Consider the following 24,629-nt stretch of genomic DNA (forward strand, 5'->3'; position numbering starts at 1 on the left):
TCTCCTTGTATTTTTCAAAAGCATTTTGCTCATGCGCCTTACAAGGAATTTCACCCCTTCTGGTGCAATATTGTAATGATATTTCTGTTGTTTCGGATTGCAATGTTGCTTGTGCAATTTTGCCCTCGTACATTCACAAGCGATCATACTTTTCAGTAACTCTAAACATAAACCGTGCACTTGTTGTAAGGCAGGTGAATATTCTCTTTTGCTTTGTTCAATGGGTGCAAATGTTGGTGCAGAATTGCACGAGCACCATTGCAGGCCGATGCAATCCAGAATAACTGCCTCCTTTATATTTACGATGGCAATGCCGCCATTTACAAACACAAGAAGCATGGCTAAAATGCAGCTATCTTCAGGTGAGTTTTTTCCAGAGATCATCACTTAAAGAAAACAAAATATTGCAAGTGTGTGTGTTTGTCGTATGTGGAAAGTGTGTATTTATTTAATTGTTGGTAAATTGTATCATTCTTATGCAGCTAGAAGCAACTGTTTCAAACATTTGATCAGACGGTAGACTGCCTCGTTAGGGTTCATGAAACAAAAGAAGGACAAAGGGTAAAATGCACCGCTCCAATCTTGCATGCACCAACATGTTCAAGTGTGATGCACCTTGAGTGCACAATCCTCGTCCAGTGTTTTTATAATACATGTCTGAAACAATTTTTCACAAATGCACTGCAATAACAGCTCCAAAATTGAGCAAGACTGGCATTATTTCCAAAAAGTTACATTTCTATGTATAAAAATATAAATTATGTACATCTGTAAATTGAGGCAACGCCGCGATGGAGGACCTAGCATCAGGTTGTATGCACACCGCATCTTGACACGTGTGAGACTACGCTTTTGATGACATTGATGGCATGTACGCTGTTCAGGAGGCGACTTCTGAGTGGTGAATGTTGGCTAGGGTCAACTGTGCCTGCATGGTAGGGTACGATCTTCTTGACTGGTACAAAAGTTTCCCAAAAACTGCGGTGATGATCAAAACAGCCAGAAGCACTCCTCCCAGAACAATGGTTTCCACCGGCGGAAAGGATCCTCTATCTGCAAGAAGAAATGATTTCGAACTGTTAGTCTTTCTTCTTAGCAACTCAGAGTCTCATTTACGAGAAAGTGACTCAACACTTTGCCACAAGCCATTTTGCTGCGCCGCACTGAGTCACTTTCAAAGCACAGGCCATATCCACACTATGACGGATCCCTGTGCTCCACCTGGTCTGGTGCACAATTAGCTGCCATGTGTTGCCGCAGGCACCCTTGCACCATGGTGCACAGGTGCCTGTGTTGCAGGGAGATTGTTTTTGTGCAGGAAGGGACACCTTCTTCCCCAAAAACAAGAGGTGATTTCCTCTTTCTATGAGTGCTGCATAATGCAGCACACATAGAAAGAGGAAACAAGCATTGGCATAGCCAATAGGTCTCGCCTTTGGGACCTTATAAGTGTTTAGCCATGCAACAGTTACATAATTAAATACTTATAAGGTCCCAGAAACGAGACCTATTGGCTATGCCAAGTGGCCGTGCGGCCACGAAAGTGATCGCGATCAAACATCAAAGCGGCCGCGAAAGTGAAAGTAATCGCGTCAAGCGCGGCGCGCGCCCCCGCGCACATGCACTGTAGCTCTAGGCTGGCCTGGTAGCACTTTTTGGAGTCCTCTCAAAAAGTCTCGCCAGTCCAGTGCATGCGCTGGGTCAGGCGAGACCTAAAAACTAGGAGAAATTAAAACATTTCTCCTCACTGCGCCTCCCTACGCCTCCCCTTGGGAGGCGTAGCATTCTGACTCATTCCCAGGTTTATGATTTCTCGTAAATCTGGGAATGAGTCAGGTTCCATGGGTGTTGCGTTGGAACACCCACAGCAACACCAATGGAAGTCCCCTTTCACGCAAAGTGCTGCGTGAAAAGGGGCCATATTTACAGGGAAACGAAAAGTCACTCAGGGTGGCTAAACGTGTCCTTGTAAAAATGAGGCAGCAAAATGCGCTGCCGGTGCATTAAAAAAGTGACACACCGGCAGTGCAAGGGGCTTGTAAATATGCCCCTCAGTCTTCTTTCAGTGTTCGTTAATGGTGAGTCAAAAACAGATGGCAAAAGAACTATTCTTAATCAAGATGAAAGATGAAAAAGAGCAAGATGGACAAGGGACCACTTGTATAGACTTCTGCTTACATTGAGGAGATAGAGAGAGAAAGCCCTTCTGTTTCCACCATATTTTAACTCAACTGAACTATAAGGAGCACCAGCAAGGACATTGTATCGGGCAACAATATTCAGCGCTATTTGTTTGTCTTGTTAAATAAAGTCTCAGGTAAGACTAGCATGTATAAAGTTGGAGGGAGTCCTGGCGTAGAGCAATTAGCCTGGACGGCACGGTGCCCACTTCATCAAATGGTAAAGGAGCATTTACAGGTTCAGTGAGGTTAAGGAAATGCTCCCACATATTGCTGTTGTAGTAAAGATTGCATCTGGATTTGCCCTTTAATTCTTCCAGTTGCTGTGTCAGATTATGCCGCCTTGAGAAATTTGAATAATTTGAAAGTCAAAGGAGCGCTGTATTATATCGTATTACCTTGCTTAGAAGCCCAACGCTGTATAGTCTCATCTAAAGACTTAGTGGCATATTTACAAAGAAATGATGCAGCGCAGCACTGCAAGCAATTTAGCAGCGCTGTGCTATTTAAAAAATGCAGGGATGCACCTTATACACAGGAATACAGTGCACCCCTGCGTTTTCCCTTGCACTGGTGCTAAAAAAAGCTGCCTGGTGCCAACGCAGACACCCTTGCGCCAAGGGTACCTGCGTTGCAGGGATGATGGTTTATGTGCAAAAAGGGACACCTTCCTCACATAAACAATCATCGAGGGTGATTTGCTCCACCTATGTGTGCTGCAAAATGCAGCACACATAAAAAGAGCAAAAAACGATTTACAGATCCTTGTAAATCTGTGGCAGCGTCAAAAAGCATTGGGTGTTGCGGTGGTACGAGTCACATTGTAAATGTGGAGCAGGGCATTGCGCCACCAGAGCTTCAGTAAAAGTGACGCTCTGGTGGCGCAATGCCCTTGTAAATATGCCCCTATAATTTTCGTTCCAGGACGACGTTTATTGATGCTTAAGAGAGTTCAGTTTTGCTAGGGTGTGCTCAGTATGTTATGGCACCTGTTTCTAGACTCTGTACATAAATTAAAGGAAAGAACTACAATCTTCATAGGGGCATCATAGTCACTGGTTGTTAGATTGTCATAATATGGCCAGTATGTGCCTACAATTGTAAGCCATCATTATAATTTTATATAAAATGTTATAAGGGAAGTTGTATTTAGCAGTATATTGTAATGTGGTAATTGGTTGAGTTGTGCATGTTGGAGATGCTCAGCATAACATAAAAGGACCAAATAAATATGCTGATGGTATCAATGTGTATATGTAAAAAGTATTCTTTGGTTCTTTTTACTAACTCTGACATTTTCTTTCTCTCAGTCTCTATATCAATGTCTCTTCCTGTCTCAATCTCATCCTTTTTTCCATCTTCCTCTGTTTCTCACTGTTTCTAACTTACATTTAGAGCATCCATTTTAGGGTGTCCTCATTCCTCCCTTCTCATCTCTATTTCACACCCATCATTCCTACTTCTCATCCATTATCCCTACTTCTCCTCCCTGCTTCTTATCAATCATCCCTACTTATCATCGCTCATCCCTGCTTCTCATCCCTACTTCTCATCCATCATCCCTACTTCTTATCCACCATCCCTACTTCACAACCATCATCTCTACTGTTCATCCATCAACTATACTTCTCGTTCATCATTCCTACATCTCATCCCTGCTTCTCACCCATCATCCCCACTTGCCTTCCATCATTTTTACTTCTGATCCCTACTTCTCACCCATAATCCCTACTTCTCATCATCACCCCTACATCTTATCCATCCCCCTTACTTCTCACTCCTATTTCTCATCCACCACCCCTGCTTCTCAACCATCATCCCTACTTCTCATTCATTATCCCTGCTTCTCATCCATCATACATCATCCTTACTCCTCATCCTTCAACCCTAATACTAATCTCTCCTTCTCATTAATCTTTCTTACTTTTCAAGCATTATCCCTACTTCTCATCCCTACCTTACATCCATCGTCCTTACTTCTCATCCATCATTCCCATTTTTCATCTCAACTTCTCATGAATCATACATCCTCCCTACTTTTTATTCATCATCCCTACTTCTCATTCCTTATTCCTCAGTCATATCAACACACGTTAAATTTTGTGAAACACACCTTCACAATGATTGGCTGGTAACAGCCAATCAGAGTAAAGAGAGAGGGATGCATTCTATTGGTCTAGCCGGTGAAATAAAACAGCCTTCTCATTGCACACTGTGCAGCTTGCTTCTAGTGAATCCAAGGCTTTGCAGCGTTTCATTTTTATTTAATTAAGTGTTTCTATTTACACAACCCTCTGCAGAAAGCTCTGATGGTTTTCATAAGGCAACACTTGGAGCCATAAATCAACACTTGGAGACAGGGCTATACAGGTCACAGGGGAATCTTTTCTAGTTTCAGTTTTGTTTGTACCAAAAAATGTTTTGCTGTGAAGTTACCTTTAGCTCTGAGAGCTACTTTTTTCAGTCTCTGCAGTTTGCAGATTTGGTTTCAGTTGTGTAGGAAACCAGGAAGAGCACAGCCTGGACAGAGTTGATACATTTAAAATTCAAACCAGAAAAGGTTTCTGATCACCTGTATAGTCCTTACTCCAAGTGTTAATTTATGGCCCACGCCATGCCACTTGTCTTTCCCAAGTCCTAAGAGCTTTGTGCAGAGGCATGTGCAAACAGTAAAGCACATACTTGAATACAATTAATTTCTGTACAGCCTTACATTCACTGCAAGCAAACATGCAGTTGTATTTCCTCTCCACTATCCTCAACCAGTATGTGCAATGAGAAGGCTGTTTTGTCAGTAGCTAGACCAATAGAATGCATCCCTCTCTCATCGCTGATTGTCTGTTACCAACCAATCATTGTGAAGGGGTGTTTCACAACATTGAAAGTGTGTTGGTTTGACTGAGGGATGAGGAATGAGAAGAGGGGATGATGGATGAGAAATAGGGATGAGAAGTAAAAGGTAAGGATGATGAATGAGAAGTATGGATGAGACGTAGGGATAATGTATTAGAAAGAGGGATAATGGGTGAGAAGTAAGGATGATGAGTGAGAAGTAGGGTTAATGGATGAGAAGTAGGGTGGATGAATGATAGATGAGAATTAGGAATAATGGATGATGGATGAGAAGTAGGGATGATGAATGGAAAGGGGGTTATGGATGAGAAGTAGGGATTATGGATAAGAAGTAGGAATGATGAATGAGAAGTAGGGATGATGAATGAGACATAGGGATGAACGATAAGAAGTAGGGAGGAAAAATAGGGATGATTGATCATAAGTAGGGATGAAAGATGAGACATAGGGATGATGGGTGAGAAGTAGGAATGATGGATGCGACATTGGGATGATGGATGCGAAGTAGGGATGATGGATGAGCAGTATGGATGATGGATGAGAAGTAAGAATGCTGTACGAGCAGTAGGAATGATGGACAAGAAAAACGGGATGAAGTATGAGAGGTAGGGGAAAGAAGTAGGAATGATGGTTAAGAAGCAGTGTTGAGGAGTGCGGAAGGAGGATGTCCTAAAATGGATGCTGTATACCTTGCTTTTTTCTCTCACTCTGTCTCGTTCTATCTCTCCCCTTCTATCTTCATTACCGAATATCTCATTCTGTCCTTCTATCTCCTTTCCCCCATGTCTCCCTCCCTCCTTCTATCTTCTTTCTTCCTATATTGCTCTCTTTTTCAGTTCAGTGCTCAGTTGCTTCTGTTAGTTTTTCACTAGCGAAATATTGCTAAATGCTACATACCCTCTCATATTCTCCTGCCTTCCCTCCCACTCCCTCAATCTATATATCTCCCTCCTTCTATCTTCTTTCCCCCTGTATCTCTTCTCTCTCACTCCTGATATCTTAAGTCCTTTTATATCTCGCTCCCCCTGGTCAGTCCTCGATTGCTTCGCAGTGAGGTTTGCACCATGGAAGTATTCCTTCATATTACACTCTTGTACGCTTCTCTCCTCTCATTTTCTCTCCTTAACCTCTCTTATTCTCACTCTCTCTCTTTCTATCTACACCCACCCTCCCATCACAATCAGTCTTCATTTTCTTATTCTACCCAAAAGCAATACAGAATGGTAGCGTGGGCAAAATAGCCATGTTTCTATTTTTCAAAGCCGTTTTCAAACATGTACCTGCATTAAACAGTATTTTCATCATTTAGGCCTTGTAGAAACATGGCAATTTCAAAAAGGCGAACTGCAGTATTGGCAAAAATACAGGACAAATGCCAGTATTACAGCAACGTCTAAAACTTGCTTGGCAGACCTGTCTAAAATAAACAACAGAGAGGGAGAAGAAAATCAATAGATAACCCAAATTTAAGAAAGGACTAGAGCAAAATAACTTGCCCTAAAGACATTACAAATGTGTCCAACAACTCCAACAACTTCAAAGAAATAAATCTAGTTATAAGACCCGATACAGGAGGATGGGAAATGGTGTATGCAGAAAACAAGAAATAACTGAGACAGTGGGATGAGAAACAGAAAGCAGAGAAATGTATGGTTGGATGTATGGTGAAAATTGGCATTTCTCAAAAGCAGTCGTCCCTCTTTCTTACGGCATTAGTAGCAGTGGCAGAAATGGCTAAACATTGTCAAGATTTTCAACTGGTTCAATGATTTACAAAAACTCCCAGCATCCGCAAGGGGATTTTATGATTTGAGAAACATATGACCTTTTGTCCTTTAATGGTGTAGAGTTCGCACATATTGCTTCCTATACAGAGACAGCTCGCCCATGTGGATATCTGGGTCTTGCCACTTTCTTTTTACCGTGTCACTTTGAGGGGCGGAAGGTGTTTTAAAAAACACACAAACTGCATGTCTGCTGAGCAAGCAGTTGATACTCAGCCCATCCAGTAGGTACTTTGGGGGCATATCAGCAAGGAACGGCGATGAATAACGCAAAGCGCGCTGAGCGCTTTGTTATTCATCGCCGTCTATCTCTGGAATTTATTGCCCTGGTAGCGCGTTCTCAACACCACGTTGCTCCAGGGCGATAAAATTCCAGAGATAGCGGGGGAAATCGACATTTTGCAGGGAACATCGCTGGTTTACCTCGCTGATACGACCCTGTGGTCGTAGCGGCATAATCCACCCCCTATGTTAGGGATGGGTAAGTCAGGATTTTAGCAGACGTTAGTTTTTGGAGAAAACAGCGGTTTTATCCAAAAACTAACGTCTGCTAAAATGCTGGGGCAGCCTTGTAAATATCGCGATGTGCACATCAGCGATATTTGCAAGGCTGTACTGCCCAGTGATGCCCACTTTGCATCTCAATAGAGATGCACTGGGAGGCGTCAGGGAAAAAGGGTGCTAACATGCGATTATGCATGTTAGCACCCTCTTGTAAATAGGGCGATAGTTTTATCTCCTCTATTTTGGCTTTTAAAGCCAAAAATGCCCAGTTAAAGCCCTTGTTAATATGCCCCTTGGTTGGTATGGTTTACAGCACAGAAACACCAGGGGTTTTGCTTGGTCATTGAGATTTGGGGTGTGTGAACCTCAAATATCTCAACTAAAAAGCAGTTTGTGATGGACTGTTACCCTGAGGAGAAGGGTCATTACTGATCTGCATTAGGTGGACCTCATCTAGAGTGGCACGGTGGGTGTGAAAAGATGGGTTGGAATGCTATCCCGAACAATAGACAGTGGTTAGACTATTTGCAAGCATTTGTCCCATCACCCTTGTCAGCAGTATGCCAGGAAACCTGAGACTGGCACAGCTTTCTAAAGCTACTACTGCCAATGTTTGTAAATTCCATAACATAGTAATTCTGCACCCATTAATTAAGTACTTCTATGGGTGCAGTTTATTAGTTTTTTTGGTAAACAGGTCACTATATATATATGTATAATAAAGTTCCTAATCCAAAAAATTAACACGTTAAAACCTCTTAGTAAAATCAGGATGGTGAGTAAAAAAATACACATAATAGCAGACCCATCTCAGGGCCCACAGACCCAAATATCAAGCCAAGAATGCATTTATTTGGGGGGTGTCACGCCCCTGCCTCCCTGCCAGAAGCTATGCCTCTGTGAAACACATTCTTCTGTTAGAGGTGGAGTCTAATATAGGGGCTCTGAACTCGCCAGCAGATGATTGTACATCAGTGATCCAAACCCAGGAGCAGACCCCGAGTCTCACCAAAAGTAGGATTGACAGTGGAGGGCCTTTCGCTTTCAGTCGTACTGCTAGCGTAATACAGACAATGTCATGTCTCAGGAAAAGGTACCGGGAGCAGAGGATCGAAAGAGAGAGGTGAATCCTGATCAGGACATGTGCAGGCAGATACCGTCTGCTTTGTTTGTGTTCATGTGCACCTGTGCCTGTGTGTACACAGGTGTGTATGTGTGATTGTAGAACTTTGTTTTTTGCACCCTTGGTAGGATTCTGGATTGGGCACTATGATATTATAATTTGCCATTTTTTACATTCATGTCATGGTGTCAAATGTAGGCTCTTGATAAAGTGCTGAGACTAGAACAAGGTAGTTAGTTTATAGCATATTGTGGCTTTCCATGGCAGGGTGACAAATGCAACAAGCATTGGCATAGCCAATAGGTCTCGCCTTTGGGACCTTATAAGTGTTTAGCCATGCAACAGTTGCATAACTAAATACTTATAAGGTCCCAAAAGCGAGACCTATTGGCTATGCAAAACGGCCATGCGGCCGCGAAAGTGAAAGTAATTGCGGTAAAGTTCGTCGCCCGCGCACATGCACTGTAGCTCTAGACTGGCCTGGTAGCACTTTTTGCAGCCCTCTCAATAAGTCTCGCCAGACCAGTGCATGCGCTGGGTCAGGCGAGACCTAAAAACAACAGTTAATGGACAGAATGCTGAACAATGTCATACATTCACCCCCGTACAGAGATCTAGGCCTAAATCCATAGTTTTTTTGCTCTCCATGCCATTCCAGTTTGAACTCAGCCATATGCAAATCAGTCTTGACCCTGTGCTCAATGGGAACAGTCCAGCCCGAACTGCCCGGCCAGGTCTTCCCTGGACTGTAAACAAGCATCCTAGGACCAATTTTGGGGTTTCCACCCCTCATCAGCTAGGATAGGTTGACTCCAGTGGCATGGAGAGCACGGGACCCACGTCTGGGCATAATCATCCCACTCGGGGTGACAAATGCAAAAACAACAATTGACGGACAGAATGCAGAACAATGTCATACATTCACTCCAGTACAGAGATCTGTGCCTAAATCCATCATTTTCTGCTCCCCATGTCATTCCAGTTTGAACCCAGCCATATGCAAATCAGTCTTGACCCTGCACCCAATGGGAACAGTCCTGCCAGAACTACCGGGCCAGGTCTTCTCTGGACTGGAAACTAGCATCCTAGGACCGGTTTTGGGGTTTCACCCCCCATCAGCCAGGATAGCGACTCCAGTGGCACGGGACCCACATCTAAAAGTGGCATTTTCAGAAATCCAACTTCACCAAAAGTTAGGATTTAAAATTGTTATTGCAGAAACACTAAACATGAGCTGGCTATCACTTTCCATGTGGAAATCACTTTCCATGTGGAAATTACCCTTACAAAATGTAATATGGCAACTCCAATGTTATCCTACGGGAGAGATAGGCTTTGCCGTAGTGAAAAATCAATTTAAGAGTTTTTCACTGCGAGGACATGTAAAACTTAAAAGTGCATGTCCTACTTTTTACCTACATTGCACCCTGCTCTCTAGGCTGTCCAGGGTTTACCCTAGGGGGGACATATGTATTTAGAAAGAAGGTTTGGGCCTGGCAAAAGGCTTCTTTTGCCAGGTCGCAATGGCAGTTTAAAACTGAACACACAGTGGCTCATTCACAAGCACTGTACACCACCAAAACGTGACTTTTAATGACGCTACGGTTGCGCATACTGCCGAGCCATATCTTCGAGGCCATGTAATGCCACAGTGCATGGTTTTTCATGGCCTCGTAGATTTGGTGTGAGGAAATGCAGCACAGTGCAAGTCGCTTCGTTGCCTCACACTGCGATAGGGAGGCGTGCCATGGGCATTAAAGTGGGTGTTCCCAAATAACACCCATGGTATTTGACACATTCCTAGATTTACATCATGCTGGAAACCTGGGAATGCATCAAAAGCCTACACCTCCCCAGGGGTGGCATAATGGTTGTTTTTGTGAAGAAAGATGCCCCTTCCAGCACAAAACAACCTGATTTCAATGCAGGCACCCTTGCACCATGGTGCAAGGGTCCCTAAGTTGGTGCTAGGCAGCCATATGTGTGCTGGTGCTGGTGCAGTTTAAGAGGACAGGAATGCACTGTATCTCATAGATACAGCGCTTTCCTGCCCTTTTCTTTTGACCATGGGCAGCGGAATGGTGAATAGGCCCCTCGGGATCTGCAATGGCAGGCATGAGACATGTTTACAGGGCTACTTAAGTTGGTGTCACAATATGTGCAGCAGCACCCAGTAGTAGCATTTAATTTGCATGCCCTGTGTACATGTTGTTCCACTTTACTTGGGAATAATAAGTAAATTAAATACGCCAATTGGGGATAAGCCAATATTACCATGTTTTAAGGAGTGAGCATGTGCACTATAGCACTGGTTAGCAGTGGTAAAGAGCTCAAAGTCCTAATGCCAGCAAAAACGAGATAAAAAATCATGGAAGAGAAAGGCAAAAAGGTGGGGAGAACACCACCCTAAGGCTGACAGTTCTAACAGATATATATTTTCTCCTTTCTTCAATATCCAAACAGATCAAATATATCATTTAAATGAATATATATATATTGTGTTTTTGCTGGCATTAGGTCTCTATATGGAAAACATGTCACCCTTTGCAGTGACCAACACTAACCAATACTCTTTCCTGTGCCTTGTACAGCTGCCCCAGCTCACCCACCCACAGTTAGAGGAAGGCCTTTTTATCCACAGAGTGTTTCTGCAGTCTTTCAGCTAGGCTCAGTTTGTAGGGAATGATGATGCTACAATGAATAGTAGATGTGACAACAGTAGTTGAAAATGATTTGATGGAAAATACATAAATCTGTAACATTTACACAAGATGCAGTGTTTTATTCATTTATTATTTAATTATTTGTTAAACTGGGAACATTTCCATGAAGTATGTTCACTTTTTCTCAGGGGTTACTTGCCATGATATGGGGATGATAGAAGCACAGATGTATCCTTTCATAAGCTTCTTGCAAATTACAATCATACATGAGCACTTCGTTCTTCTTGAACTCACCACACTTTACTAAGCGGCTATCCATCGAGCTTCTGCCCCAGTTAAGGTTTGGGAACCACCTTCATGGGCATCCAAGTAGAGCAGCTAACTGGCAAATTTCAGGGTCACATTAACCTTGATCATGCTCACTGTATCTACACCTTTCAACAGTGTTCTCCACTGCATGGGATTCAAGGGTACAGTTCTAAAAAGGTTCACCTACCTTCTCATCAATCCACCACCAAGTGAAACTTCATGACCATATTTGCCTGCAAAGCGTTTAGAAATTGGCTTTAAGACTACCCTACTTTAACATCTACATTGCCCCACTGGCTACCATCTTTAACAGCTAAGCTTCCCGTCTTCCACATGTACGCTGGTGATACCCAGCTACATTTGATGCTTCAGGACAAAAGATTGTTGTCAAATTGTTGCAGGTTGTATCCTGCACGTTCGGTTGTCGATACATGATAATGAAGTATGCTACATTATCAAGCAAACAAAGCTTAGAGACCACAGACACTTCCATGATGATTTAGAATGGGTAATTATAGAAAAATTGCATTCCAATACAAATCAAACACTCACATTAGTAAGAGAGAGAACAACGCTGGGTTTAGCAATACAATATCGCTCTTGCTGATAATTACCACATTCAGCACCTATAATTCCCTCGCACATATGTAAAACAGTTAAATGTCTATCTGCTTTTCACAGGCTGTCTTCCCATCCCATTTGCATCTATACAGTTGCTCTTAAAGAGTTTTCTTTATGACAATCTCTCGCCTTTTATTGGATAATATTTCCACATAACATCCCACTATAGAGTGTAATAAACTGTCCCGCAAATTTGTGAGCATGTGTAATTAAAATGTTTTTCGTTCTTGTGTACTAGTTTCCATAATAACTCAAGTACTCATTTACTATATTTTGATGCACGGTAGCACAGCAAGCTTTTCTGCTGCATGTCAAAATAAAAGGCAAGTAATGCGCCATATCTATAAGACACGGAGCGTTCCTGTTCTTTTCCCCTGCGCACAAACAGCAGCTGTGCGCCAACGCAGACACCCTTGTGTCATGTTGCAAGGGTGCCTGCGTTGAGGGGATTATTGTTTTTGTGCAGCAAAAATATTCAATGGTGGCTTTTTTTTGGGGAGGCGTAGGATTCTGACGCATTCCCAGCTTTACAAAAAGTTGTAAATCTAGGAATGTGTCAGGTTCTATGGATGTTGCGTCGGAACATCCACAGCAATACCCATGGAACGTCCCTTTCATGCAGAGTAATGCGTGAAAGGGGCCCATATTTACATGGCCATGAAAAATCACGCAGGGTGACTTTACGTGGTCTTGTAAATATGGGCAAGCCCATTGCGCTGCCGGTGCGTAAAAAAAAAGTGAAGCACCGGCGGCGCAATTGGCTTGTAAATGAGTCCCTCAAAACCTAGTGACAATACGCTTAACAGGCAATCGCGATCATGCAAACATGAGAGGATGGGGAGGCCCGTCATGAGTAAATTAATACAGGATTATAGTGAATGAGCTCTGATGTGGGACATCACATGCATACGTGGTGACGTTAATTCAATGAGGAGTGTAACCAGGAAGGCTCTTTTGTGTCAGAAGCAACAAGCTTATCAGCCATCTGGATGCATTTCACAAAGATTGGTACAAGAGACAGGGGGATCACAGGGGTCTGCTTTGACATGGCACCCTAGTTCAGTGAGAGTGAGCAAGGACTGCACTAGAGCACTTTATCAGCAGCTCAAAACTTCAGGTCAAATTTATTATGGAGATGCATTGTCCTTGAATCATGAATGGTGATGGACTCAGCACAATGCCTTAATTCAGATTTGTATCATCTTGCGGGGTTTTGTAAATAAATGGCAAGAGAAAGGATTATGCGGTTGCTAAGGAAGGCCCACACTCGACGTGTTACTAGACTTGAGTAGGTCGTATACCTTGGAGGAGCGCTCACTGCGGCTTTATTTCTCGCCACTGCACGAATACCCAGATCGACGCGAGGGGGCCAGTAGTTCTCCCACCTCTAGGTGTATCCTGAAGATATCTTGTTTGTAATTTGCACTGAGCTACATCACGAGTCCAGATCTCAGGGTACCGCACTTCACTCACAGAACCACATATACTGTCCATCCCTGTCAGAGTAGATGAGGATCCCTTGGTCCTGACAAAATGCTGAGATCCCTTGGACTTTAAACAAGCATGAAACTTTTTGACCCCATTCACTACACACATTCCCATTTGAGCTAGAGATGTTATATACTTTTTCCCTTTCCAGCCACGACTTTCTTGTCCTTGCTTTTAATGTAGCATAGAAACCCAGTGAATAAAGGATTCCTTGTGGGTTTTCTATAGCTATTTTTAATTCACTCTTGCACTTTCCCGTCTCTACTCACACCAGTTTTTTTGCCCCCACACCCAGCAGACTTCACATCAGCAAAAAGGGAAAACCTCTGGCAAAGAGCCCCCTGTGGGGCCCTGGGCATTGCAGCGCCGGCCCAACGGGGAGCTGCCCGATGATGAAGCATGACATCCTTTGGGGGCTGTGTGGGCTCTTGCTCCTAAAAGGAGCTATTCCCCCAGCCATTCTTTCCACTTCCTGGCACCTGGGCTATAACCCCTCCCTCTCAACGCCTTCCTTAGGAACCGCATACTCCTTTCTCTTGCCATACATTTATAGCGGCATGTATGCTGGACCTATCAAAAAAGCCCCTGTCCCTCCTTTGGTATTTATACTTTTGTATATGCAACACACCTGCTTGACCTGCATTATGCTATATTTCTAGCTTTGAGGCTGGACGTTCCTGTGCAACCACCCATGGATTTGATGCAATTCCAGATGTACAAATGTTAGTAGCCCTGGGAATGTGTCAAATCGGTACGCCTCTCAGATCATGGAGTAATGAGGAGAAAAATCTTTTGTTCCGGCTTCTTATTTCCTCTTTCAATGTGTGATGCATTCTACCTTATGTTTCCTACATTCACTGGATAATTTCAGCTAAGTAATCCTGCATGTTACTGTTCCTAACATATAAAAGGACTAAATCAGTGAGAGGGACAACTAAAGAGTCCTGATGAAAGCTGTGGACCCTTAGAGGCCGCTAAAATGCAGCGGAAAAATGTCAACACAAAGGATGCTTGGATAAATATATCCTGTGACATCCCCATTACTTTCCTTTTAAACTTACTCAGAAGCTCTCTAAATAAGGAGTAACTGGGGTAGACCCTAGGTATTTTTATTGTGTACATTCCCCTACAAAACAAGAAATATCCATGGGCACCCTCCACCTGGGTCGAGCCCACTCGGGTTTGCTAGTGTACCAGAATGAAAGCCGATGATGAAGCATGCCACTAACAGAGAGGTTGAGGGTCATTTACAAAAACGTTAAGTGTTAGTTGGATTATTAGCACTCCGCTACAGACAGAGGTGGGCACGCTTCCTAAGGCTTAAGTCAGGCTTGAGGCAGAAGTCTGGCTATAGCTCAGCTAGAGGTCCTCTTGAACCATGTTATGCGAAGGTCTAGAGCACACCATATTTTAGATTCCAAGAGAGGGGTGGTGGTAATTCAACTGAATTCCATACAAAGTATGAGCTTCGCTATTTTTATTCAAAGTTCATATTTATCCACAAAAAGAGACAAAGACAATAATATAAGTCTTCTTGATCACTCAGAATACAGCCGATAAGTGTTTCATCTATGCGACTTTTTTAAGGCTGTAAAATGTATGCACGTATTATAAAAAGCAGGTGTAAACTTTACAGGAAGTTAATGATAATTCAGTACTCAATACCTTTGAGCTAGGAACAAGTAGACGATGGTAACCTCAACACTGAGATTGTGTTTAAACGAAATCAAGGGAAAGACAGAGACCATCTCCAGAATCTTCAGTCATCTTGGACCCTCAAGCCCAATACAAGCTGAGATTTAATGTGGCTTGTGGTTGCCACCCACGCTCTACGATCATGGAATTTAATTAAAAGCAAAGCATAAACCTTTAGCATTAAAAAGAAAAATAGGTAGCCATCTAATGAATGAACTGCATAACGTGAAACCATAAACCCTGGGACCAAATTGTGTGACCCTAGGCAAATTTTTTATGTAACAAAGACTCCTTTTTCTTTGATATCATATATGAGAGCACCTTCCAATGCTTGATTTCTTGGTGTGCGCTGTGCAAGAATAATCTGATGTATTCTGCATTGGGAAGACGTTCCACGGGTGGATTGTGGGAATTCCATTGCATCCACCCATGGATTCTGGCACATTCCTAGACTTACTAATTGATTGATTGATTTGTTTATATAGCGCATTGAATCACCCTCGGGAGGGTATCTCAGCGCTCTGGAATTGCAGTGAAGCGTTGATCGGGGTTTCAGGCTAGAAACAGGGCAGTTTTCAGAGTTTTCCTGAACTTCTAGTGGTCAGGGCATTGTCTTATGGCGAGCGGGAGTTGATTCCAGATGCGAGGAGCCTGGTAAGAGAAGCATTTTCCTTCTGTTCTTACTTTAGTCCGGTGTGGAGTGGAGTGGTGGAGTCTCTCCGCCAGGTAGGAAGGGCCATTTCCCAATTTCGCTTTGTGAGTAAGGCAGCATATGTTGAATTTCACGCATTGTCATATGGGCAGCCAATGTAGTTGATGAAGGAGAGGGAGAGAGGCTGATCTGTAGGGCGCATTTAGGATCAGGCGAGCGGCGGTGTTCTGTATCACCTGCAAGCGGTCTAGTGAGGACTAATTGGCTGCGATCAGAAGGGCATTGCAGTAATCTAGCTTACTCAGTTCTAGGGTCTGGGTCTTTCTAGTGGAGTCGGGAGATAGGGAAACGCTTTCCTGAGAAGGCCCATGATGTGGAAGCATGAGCCCACTGTGTGTGAGACGTGTTTTCTCATAGAGAGGGACTGTTCAAGGAACACCCCGAGGTTCTTGACTGTGGTCGCCGGGGTAGGGGGGGTGCCAAGTTCTGGAGTCCACCACTGAGGGGTCCACAGGAGAGGGGCATCTCCGAAGAGCAAAACTTCCATCTAATGAAAATACACCTGGTAATGCATTAAAATGCTATGCCATCCCAACAGTGACGTTATGAGGAGAAATAGGTTTATTTATCTTCGTTATTTCTTCTTTCTACCTGTGCTGCATTCCCTATTCCTGGAAATCCCTCTGAGAAATGTTTTTGAGCAGCAAAGTGTCCATTCCTGCATAAAAACAATCCTGTTTACAACACATGCACTCTTGCACCATGGCACAAGAATGCATGCGTTGACACTAGGCAGCACTCAGTGTGCCGTGCAGAAAGAGAGCAGGAATGTCTCATATCTTAGTAAATATGGCAATTCCTGCTCTCAAAGAAAACGCGATATACAAGGGTCCAAAAGGGAACTAGTTTAACGACTAAAGTACCTTTATTCCCTAAGCAACACAGAAAACAACTACAGAAAGGTACTCAGTCCAACAACATAGAACAATGGGCCACTCAAAGGCTATAAACAAAATGGGGACCTCACCGAATAGTAAATACAACACTGTGTCAAAAGTTGAGAGTCCATCAGCCCACCCTTATCGGCGGAGCTTCGTCATCTGAGACTCAGAGGGGTTAAGGTTTGGGCCCATACTGTCGAGCCAGCCGGCTCTGCTGAGTGCCCAACCTGCTTATCCCCGCATTTAGAGACTCCTGACACAGTGTGTAATTCACCTAATTCAGACTCGAAATTAAAGCTGAAATGTGTGTGCAGTGCTATGTGGTGAAAGTGTAATAAAAATGACTACGTGGGCAAAAAGTATGTTTATTAGAGATTGACCAGGTGTCATGTCTAAAAATACCAAATAGTCTTGAAAGGATAGACTATTTCCTGATTCATTTCATAAGGTCCTGCTCTCGCCACTTGACGCAGCGCAGCAAGTTGTCTTGCTGCGTTGCATCAAATATTACTAAATCTGACCTCAGTGTTTAATTCCAAAGAACATTTACCGACTCCGGAGCGCTGGGCTCACTGTTCGATCCCTACGGGAGCTCAGCTTAGCATCATGTGACTCTGGACAATAGCTCACTAAATCTCCCCGACGGCCATTAGCACCTTGAAACCTCAAGGGGTGATATGTTAGTACTTTACAAATAGGAATTATTATTACATGAGAAATGTGAAATGAAGTAGGCTATTATAACTATTTTTTGTACAGAAGGCAAGAACCTAGAATTATGTCATTCAAAAAATTCAGGTATTTTGTCTCAGGCCCTCGTTTCTACTGCCCCTACAAATTGCAGCCCCTGAACAAACACCTGTTTGCACAAGGGTCACAGTATTATGTTTTGAAAGAATTTTAATGCCCCCAGTAATTACCGTGTGCAATAAATGTCCGCCCGCTCGTTAAATTTAAACAGGCTAAACAAAATGAAATTTAGCAGGCAAAAAAGCCCAGTGAAATATGCATTATGCTGATTTTGGTTCAGTGAGCACCAGCATCTGTATGTTATTCCCCATATGCAATAGGGAAAACTTATAATATGAGGTTTTTCTTATGAGACCAGATAAATACCGATGCCCAGGGTACTGTTATTTATTGGGGCCAATAATTAATGTAATGTAATCAGGACATTAATGTAGGTTTGTAAACATGTATTAAAACTTAATTTGCATAGCTCAATCAAATTATTCCATCATTAGTAGACTCCTTCAATGGGGGCATGGCTGAGAGAGCTGTGGACTAGCCACATTCCCGGTGCCCCCCCCCCCCCCCCCTGTATTGCACTGCATTGCCAACCAGGAGTGCTGAATATGGCATATTGGAAGGGTGAGAAGTATAGAGGCTGTTGTTTTGGTAGCCATTTGTCCTTCACAGGAGGTTCAAAAGCGCTCCCCAAAGGGGTTTGTCTCCTCCTTGAACTGCTTGAAGATTCTAACCAGTAGGGATTCTGTAAAGTTCATAAATCACAATTCAAGAATCGAGTTTTCATAAAGAATTTATTCATTGAATTTCCATTTGGTTGTTATGGGTAATTATCATTAATTCCAATGCTGAACAGTGAATACAGTTCTCAAAAATCAAAGAGCTTGTCTATAAACAACTGTAATCCATCCCATCCCGATTCATTTCGGGCCGGGTTGGCTCTTCGTCAGGGGATAATGATAAGAGCAGAGCTCTTTGGTCGGTGAAGATGCGTGTAAACGCTCTCTACCATCAGTGCAGTGCAAGGAGGGGACAAACCCCGTTGGGGAACGCTTTTGAATCATGCGTTTGTTACACTCTTGGATCAGAGAGTGAAACCCTAATGCACGCTACAAGCTGAGTACGTTATTGGATTATCTTTGAGAGATTAGGAGTGCTTGATTCTCTTTACTTGAGATTCTTCACAGGAGGTTGCCACAGCAACACAAGAAGAGCCATGGAGTGCTACTCCCCAAACAACATCAGGAGCCAGTAACACTGGCCACTGTACCCCTTTGTTACATAGCCCCGCTGTGGTAGATGAAGATGCAGGGTAGCCAGTAGTAAGGTGAAACAGGATCAGGATTACTCATAAGGAAGGAGTCTAAGGATGCAGGGAAATATGGTAATATGGAAGCCCCACCGGGAGCAACACCCTTGCTGCTCAGCCCACGCATTCAACTGACACGCTCTCAAACCATGCACACACCAGCATTCTAATTAAATCACTGTCACTTTGGCTGAGCAGCAGGGGACATAGCACCAAGAGAAGAATACAAAGGCAAAGATGACAATACAACACCTGCCTTGGAAGGGGGCTGGTTTCTAGTGGTGGCTGATTCATTTTATAAATTGTGGGGTGGGTACACATGAGCACATACTCACTCACTTCCAACCATCCACACACACACAGCCACACATACTCACACCTATCTATTTAGAAGCACCCACATGTACATATACTCACACCCACCCATATATTCATATGTACACACATAGACCCAACATTTCAATGAAGCACTTACCTGCCAATAGAGCACTGGGGCATTGGGTGACAATAGGGATACGCCCTCCCTAACTCATCACAGAGTGGGGCCAATGAGGCATGCTGATCCCACCCTACTCTGTGATGAGTTGGGAAAGGGTGGCATGAGTCTGTAATGATTGACAGTCAGCCCTGAGAATTTCAGAGACTAAAATGCCCATGACTGACTCTATCAGTAATGCTCCTCATTGTCATCAGGGGAGGATGTCACTGCTCTCACGGTTGTGAGATCTTCAGCCTTGCAAACCTTGGCTGCTGCATGGCACCTGCACATTAGCACGTATGAAGCGTGTGGCTGCCTGACTTAGATGTTTTGAGTGCCTATCAGGCTGACTCTCTTCAATGGATGGACAATGAGGCGTTGTAATGCAATGCTAGTGCTGACAACCTGCCCCTGCTGGCTTCCTTCAGGGCGCTGAGCAGTCCGTACACAAGAGATGGGGGTGATCCTGAAGAGTAGCAGTGAACCCCAGCTTCATAAAAGAGAAGAAGGGCATAAAATCCTTTTCCAGAAGAAGCCCCGGGACAAACTTGGAGAGGCTACAAAGAGCTGGTCATGGGGGCAGAGCTTCCCAGGCCAGGACACACTTAAAATATTTGCTGGATCTCTTGGAAGACTGGCACACCTCTCTTGAGTCTTTGTTCATACTCTTAAAACTAGGTACATACTTCATGAAGAGGGACATCTAACCAAGCTCTTGCACAATCAAGCAGCAAGCCCAAAATGAAAGAGAGACAGACCTCTGCAAAAAACATTGTTTCAAGGGAAAAGCCACATTCCTGGTAAACAGTAGGAAAAGGTGGACAAACAACTTTGTACAATGGATTTTCCAGCACAGAAATTCTTCCACTACTTTGGAATATATGAATTTGCATATCGAAGGCTGGAGGAGTGGCTGTGGGTATTTCTGGGTTAGTCCTCCTTCAAAGGTTTTTGAATACACATAATTTGCGAAGGTTTATTTGTATCACTAACAATCAGTCTTCCTTTCAATCTACTCACTCTACAGTATTTATCCAATATAAATACCGTGAAAAAAGAGCGAAAGCAAAACAAATAACACCATTAAAAAAAAAAGTTAACGTTTTTTACAGTATGTTTTTTGTCCATTTAGATTGTTGCGGGCAAATCCTCCTAACTTTTACAGTATATTTCCATTCTCTACTAGGGTGCTAGAATTAAGCGTTATTAAGAGTCTTACTTAAATCTGTCTCGCCTTCCTCCATCTGCTTTCTCCTGATTGGTCCATAAGAGATGGTATGAGTGGCCGCAGCATTCCGTTTTGTTCTGGTTATCTTGCTGTCATTTCTGCAATCCTGGAAAATACATTTCCACACCAGATCAATTACATGCAGGGCATTGAAAGTCTACAGCAAGAGAAAATGCCTTTTTGTAAAGTTTATTGATTTTTATTGAAGTTTGCATTATATTTTCCTGTACCCCTTGACGAAACATTACTTGAGCAACAAAATAACAATAGAATAATTTAAATAAAATACACCGTATAATGCTGTTTATTGTTAAACATGTACATTGGCGTTTATTTTTCGAACTCTGGCTACAAGGTAAGAGGATTTTGTAAAGAGAAGTTTGTGAAAATCGTGCTGGAGAACAAGGAGTGTGAAGGAAATGTTGTGTGTAGGATGTTATTTTTTTAGCACAAAATTTAAATACCTTTAAATGGACTGACAAATATTCCAAAATATATCAGTAGTTAAGAAAGCACAAATGACGCACTTTTTGTAATCCTGACATGATTTAAACAAACATTTTTAACAGGCTCCAAACAAATTAGGGGGATTATTATCAAGAAACGGTGTTAAAGTTATCGCCGCTTTAGCGGCAGAAAACTGCCGCTAAAGCGGCGATAATGGGCTTGATAATATAACGCAGAGAATTCCCATAGAAGCCCATGTTCTGGTGTCAACATGGGCTTCTATTGGAATTCTCTGCGGCATATTATCAAGCCCATTATTGCCACTTTAGTGGCAGTTTTCTGCCCCTAAAGCGGCGATAATTTTAACGCCATGCTTGATAATATGCCCCCAAGGAACTTAAGGCCACATGTACAAAAATCTAGAAGTGTTATTTCCTGATTGCGATTCTTACTGAATAGCAAGTAGGAAATCTCAATTCTTGATATAAGAAAACTTGCATCTCTCAAATAATAATTCCTGGTGGGTCACAAGTCAACCTATTTCATGAATATTAATGAGGTAAATCGCAGTTTTGCGACCCATTAGGAATGATAGACATCACAGGGATGGTGGCCTGCTGGGGTCAGCAGACCACCATGCCTCCGATTGCTTTTTCATAAAGCATATTTTTTGTAAATCAGCCTGTTTTTCTTAAAGTCAGACGAGATGTGTTTAAAAAACAGAAACTTTGAAGTTTCATTTTTTAAGAGTAGGCAGTGGTCCCAGTATTAAAACATTCTTTTTCCATTCTCAAAGGAGAAGGGGTCCCATTTAGAACCCTTCCTATTTGCAAATGGATTACAGCCTCCTTCCAGGAGTTGGTAAAGTATTAATATTTTGTGACCAGAATTCGGTCGCAAAACAATACATCCCATTCAGATTCGGTATTTGGAAAGAATGCCCGAAATATGCCCCTTCCAAATACCGTATCGCAAACACAAATTGCGATTGGGTATGGTGTTACTGAATCATAATTTGAGCTTTGAACATATGTTAAAACATTTTTGCGGTAAAATATGGTCCAATCGGGCCGTTTTCGACCACGAAAATGCTTTGTGCATATGGGCCCTGGTGATGTGGAAAATTAATTATTCACAGAAACCCAATTTCCACACATTGTATTTTTTAATAACTTTATTGGAATATAGAGGTATCACATAGGCAGTGCATATCATGAGGAGTTCATCTATAAGCTTGCCGCTTTGATTTCCACATGTTTGTGCTCTACATAGTTTTATCACTAATAAAGCATATTTGTGCATATTTAATAGCCATTTTCAGTAAAAAAATACATTTGTGGCAATGTGCTCCAAAATACACCACTGATTACACACCACATCCCTATCATTCTCCTGCTGAATGGGCATGGCTCATTTCCTACACTTGTTCTTTGTGTGATGCTGGTATTTTTCACACTTCCTATGACTTGGGTGATGTAACACTGATTGAGGCACCCAAAGTCTGAAAATTGTTGCAGCACCACTGCCATAATGCCACATAAAGATTCTTACTACACAAACACTGACAGGAATGTGAGAAATGAGACATTCATAAAATAGATTAAACATATGTTTGAAAACCATGAATGTAGAATGATTTATGTCATAAAGGCCCTAGTTAAGAGCGGGGGGGGGGGCTCGGGGTGGGAGGAGATTAAATTGCTGTCCCTGAGCAGAAAGGAGTTTGCACAGGATTCAGAAGTCTGCGTTTGACAACAATTTGCGCGCGCCGTCAATTTTCCCCTGACAGATTTCAACAGGTCAAACCTAATATAATTCATTGGAGAAAAAAGGTGCAGAAAAAAATCTAAACATTCTGAATTTGGAGTGTTAAATACCAATTCCACAGGTTATGACTCATTTCCAAGGGAAATTGGATGTAAAACCCTCCCCCTTTTTAGGCAGGGTAGTAAATACCTGATTTGTTTTCCAATGGACTCAGTATTGGACCAAAATGTTGACTTTTTGTAATTTCGACTATTAAAATAAGGGATTATTTGTGTCCCATTTCCAACTAAACCATGCCCAGATAAATGATGTGGGGGCATATTTACAACAGACGGCGATAAATATTGCAAAGTGCGCTTAGCGCTTTCATATTTATCGCCGTCTATTGCTGGAATTGATCGCCATACTTGCGCTGTATTTACAACGCATAGCGCAATGGCGATATGAATTCCAGCGATAGCGGGGTAATCGCCGTTTTGCAGGGAACATTGCTGGTTTTCCAGCGATGTTCCCTGCAAAACGGCGATATGCTTGTTGATACGACGATGTAGTCGTAACACAAGAATCCACCCCCATGTTAGGTAGGGGTTAGTTATGATTTTAGCAGACGTTAGTTTTGGCGAAAACGGCGATTTTCGCCGAAAACTAACGTCTGCTACAATGCGTGCGCCACCTTGTAAATATCACGATGTGCACATCAGCGATATTTACAAGGTTGTACTGCCCAGTGACGCCCACTTTGCATCTCATTAGAGATGCAAAGGGAGGCGTCGGTAAAAAGGGTGCTACCATGCGCTAATGCATGTTAGCACCCTCTCGTAAATAGGGTAATATTTTTATCTCCACTTTTTTGGCTTTGAAAGCCAATAAAGCGGAGATATGGCCCTTGTAAATATGCCCCATGGTTTTCCTTGATAATTTCCTAAATGGTTGTAATATCCATAAGCTCCTCTTAAAACTATGAACAGGTATTACTTAAAGAGGTTTTTGTAACTGTCCATGTCCTGTCTGTGAGACGGTCTACTTCCTTTAAATGCTAAGGTTTTTGATAGCGCAGGATATTTTTAGACAGATTAACATTCCACAAAGATTAAATGTTTCACGTTATTACAAATTTTTCACTACCAAATGAACTAGATTACTGCTGTTTTTGCGGGAAAGCCTGCCAGCTCACCAAAGGCGAAAGTTACAAACGTTGAACACAGCATTGTGACGTGGCATAGAGTTGATAGGGCTTTCCGTAAACCAAGTTCTTAGAAACCAAATCATTGAAAACCCATTTAATAGAAACATATATTTATCAAAATCCAGTTGGTCAAATATAGTAGTAAAATTACCCCGTAACCATAAATAATAATATTCAGTTACTGCAAGTTTCAAAGGCAAAATCATGCCTCTCTTAGCAAATGCTGGTTATGAAAAATATTTTTTTAATGAAAGTTTTAAAAAAAGAGTTCAGAAAATTAAGGGTGAGGGAGGCTTGTAGGTAAAGGTTTAGAGTATCAAGGGGCATATTATCAAGAAACGGCGTTAAGATTATCGCCGCTTTAGCGGCAGAAAACTGCCGCTAAAGCGGCGATAATGGGCTTGATAATATGCCCTTGAGAATTCCCATAGAAGCCCATGTTCTGGTGTCAACATGGGCTTCTATTGGAATTCTCTGCGGCATATTATCAAGCCCATTATCGCCGCTTTAGCGGCAGTTTTCCATGATGAGTGTAGGAATTCCGGGCTGCCAGCAACAAAAAGTGGAAAAAAGGAGACTCTGGTATGATGGAGATTATAAACTCATTTAAAAAGTGTGTCATAGAGGGGTGCCAGGATTCATTCCCACTCCCCT

At 42.6% G+C, this 24,629-nt stretch overlaps 1 protein-coding gene across 1 annotated transcript in view; it reads right to left on the minus strand.

The window, feature by feature from the left end:
* Nucleotides 1-399: 399 nt before the first annotated feature.
* LOC146821350 (alpha-tectorin-like) overlaps nt 400-24,629 on the minus strand; it is a 289,031-nt gene continuing 264,801 nt past the window's right edge. Inside the window, exons 8-9 of the mRNA XM_085609343.1 lie at nt 20,567-20,681; nt 400-1,053 (exon numbers count right to left, since the gene is read on the minus strand). Coding sequence (XP_085465469.1) covers nt 881-1,053; nt 20,567-20,681 — 288 coding nt within the window. The 3' untranslated portion in view covers nt 400-880. The remainder of the gene's footprint in view (nt 1,054-20,566; nt 20,682-24,629) is intronic.

The sequence above is a fragment of the Triturus cristatus genome, chromosome 6, assembly GCF_964204655.1.
Source record: "Triturus cristatus chromosome 6, aTriCri1.1, whole genome shotgun sequence".
Lineage (NCBI taxonomy): Eukaryota > Metazoa > Chordata > Amphibia > Caudata > Salamandridae > Triturus > Triturus cristatus.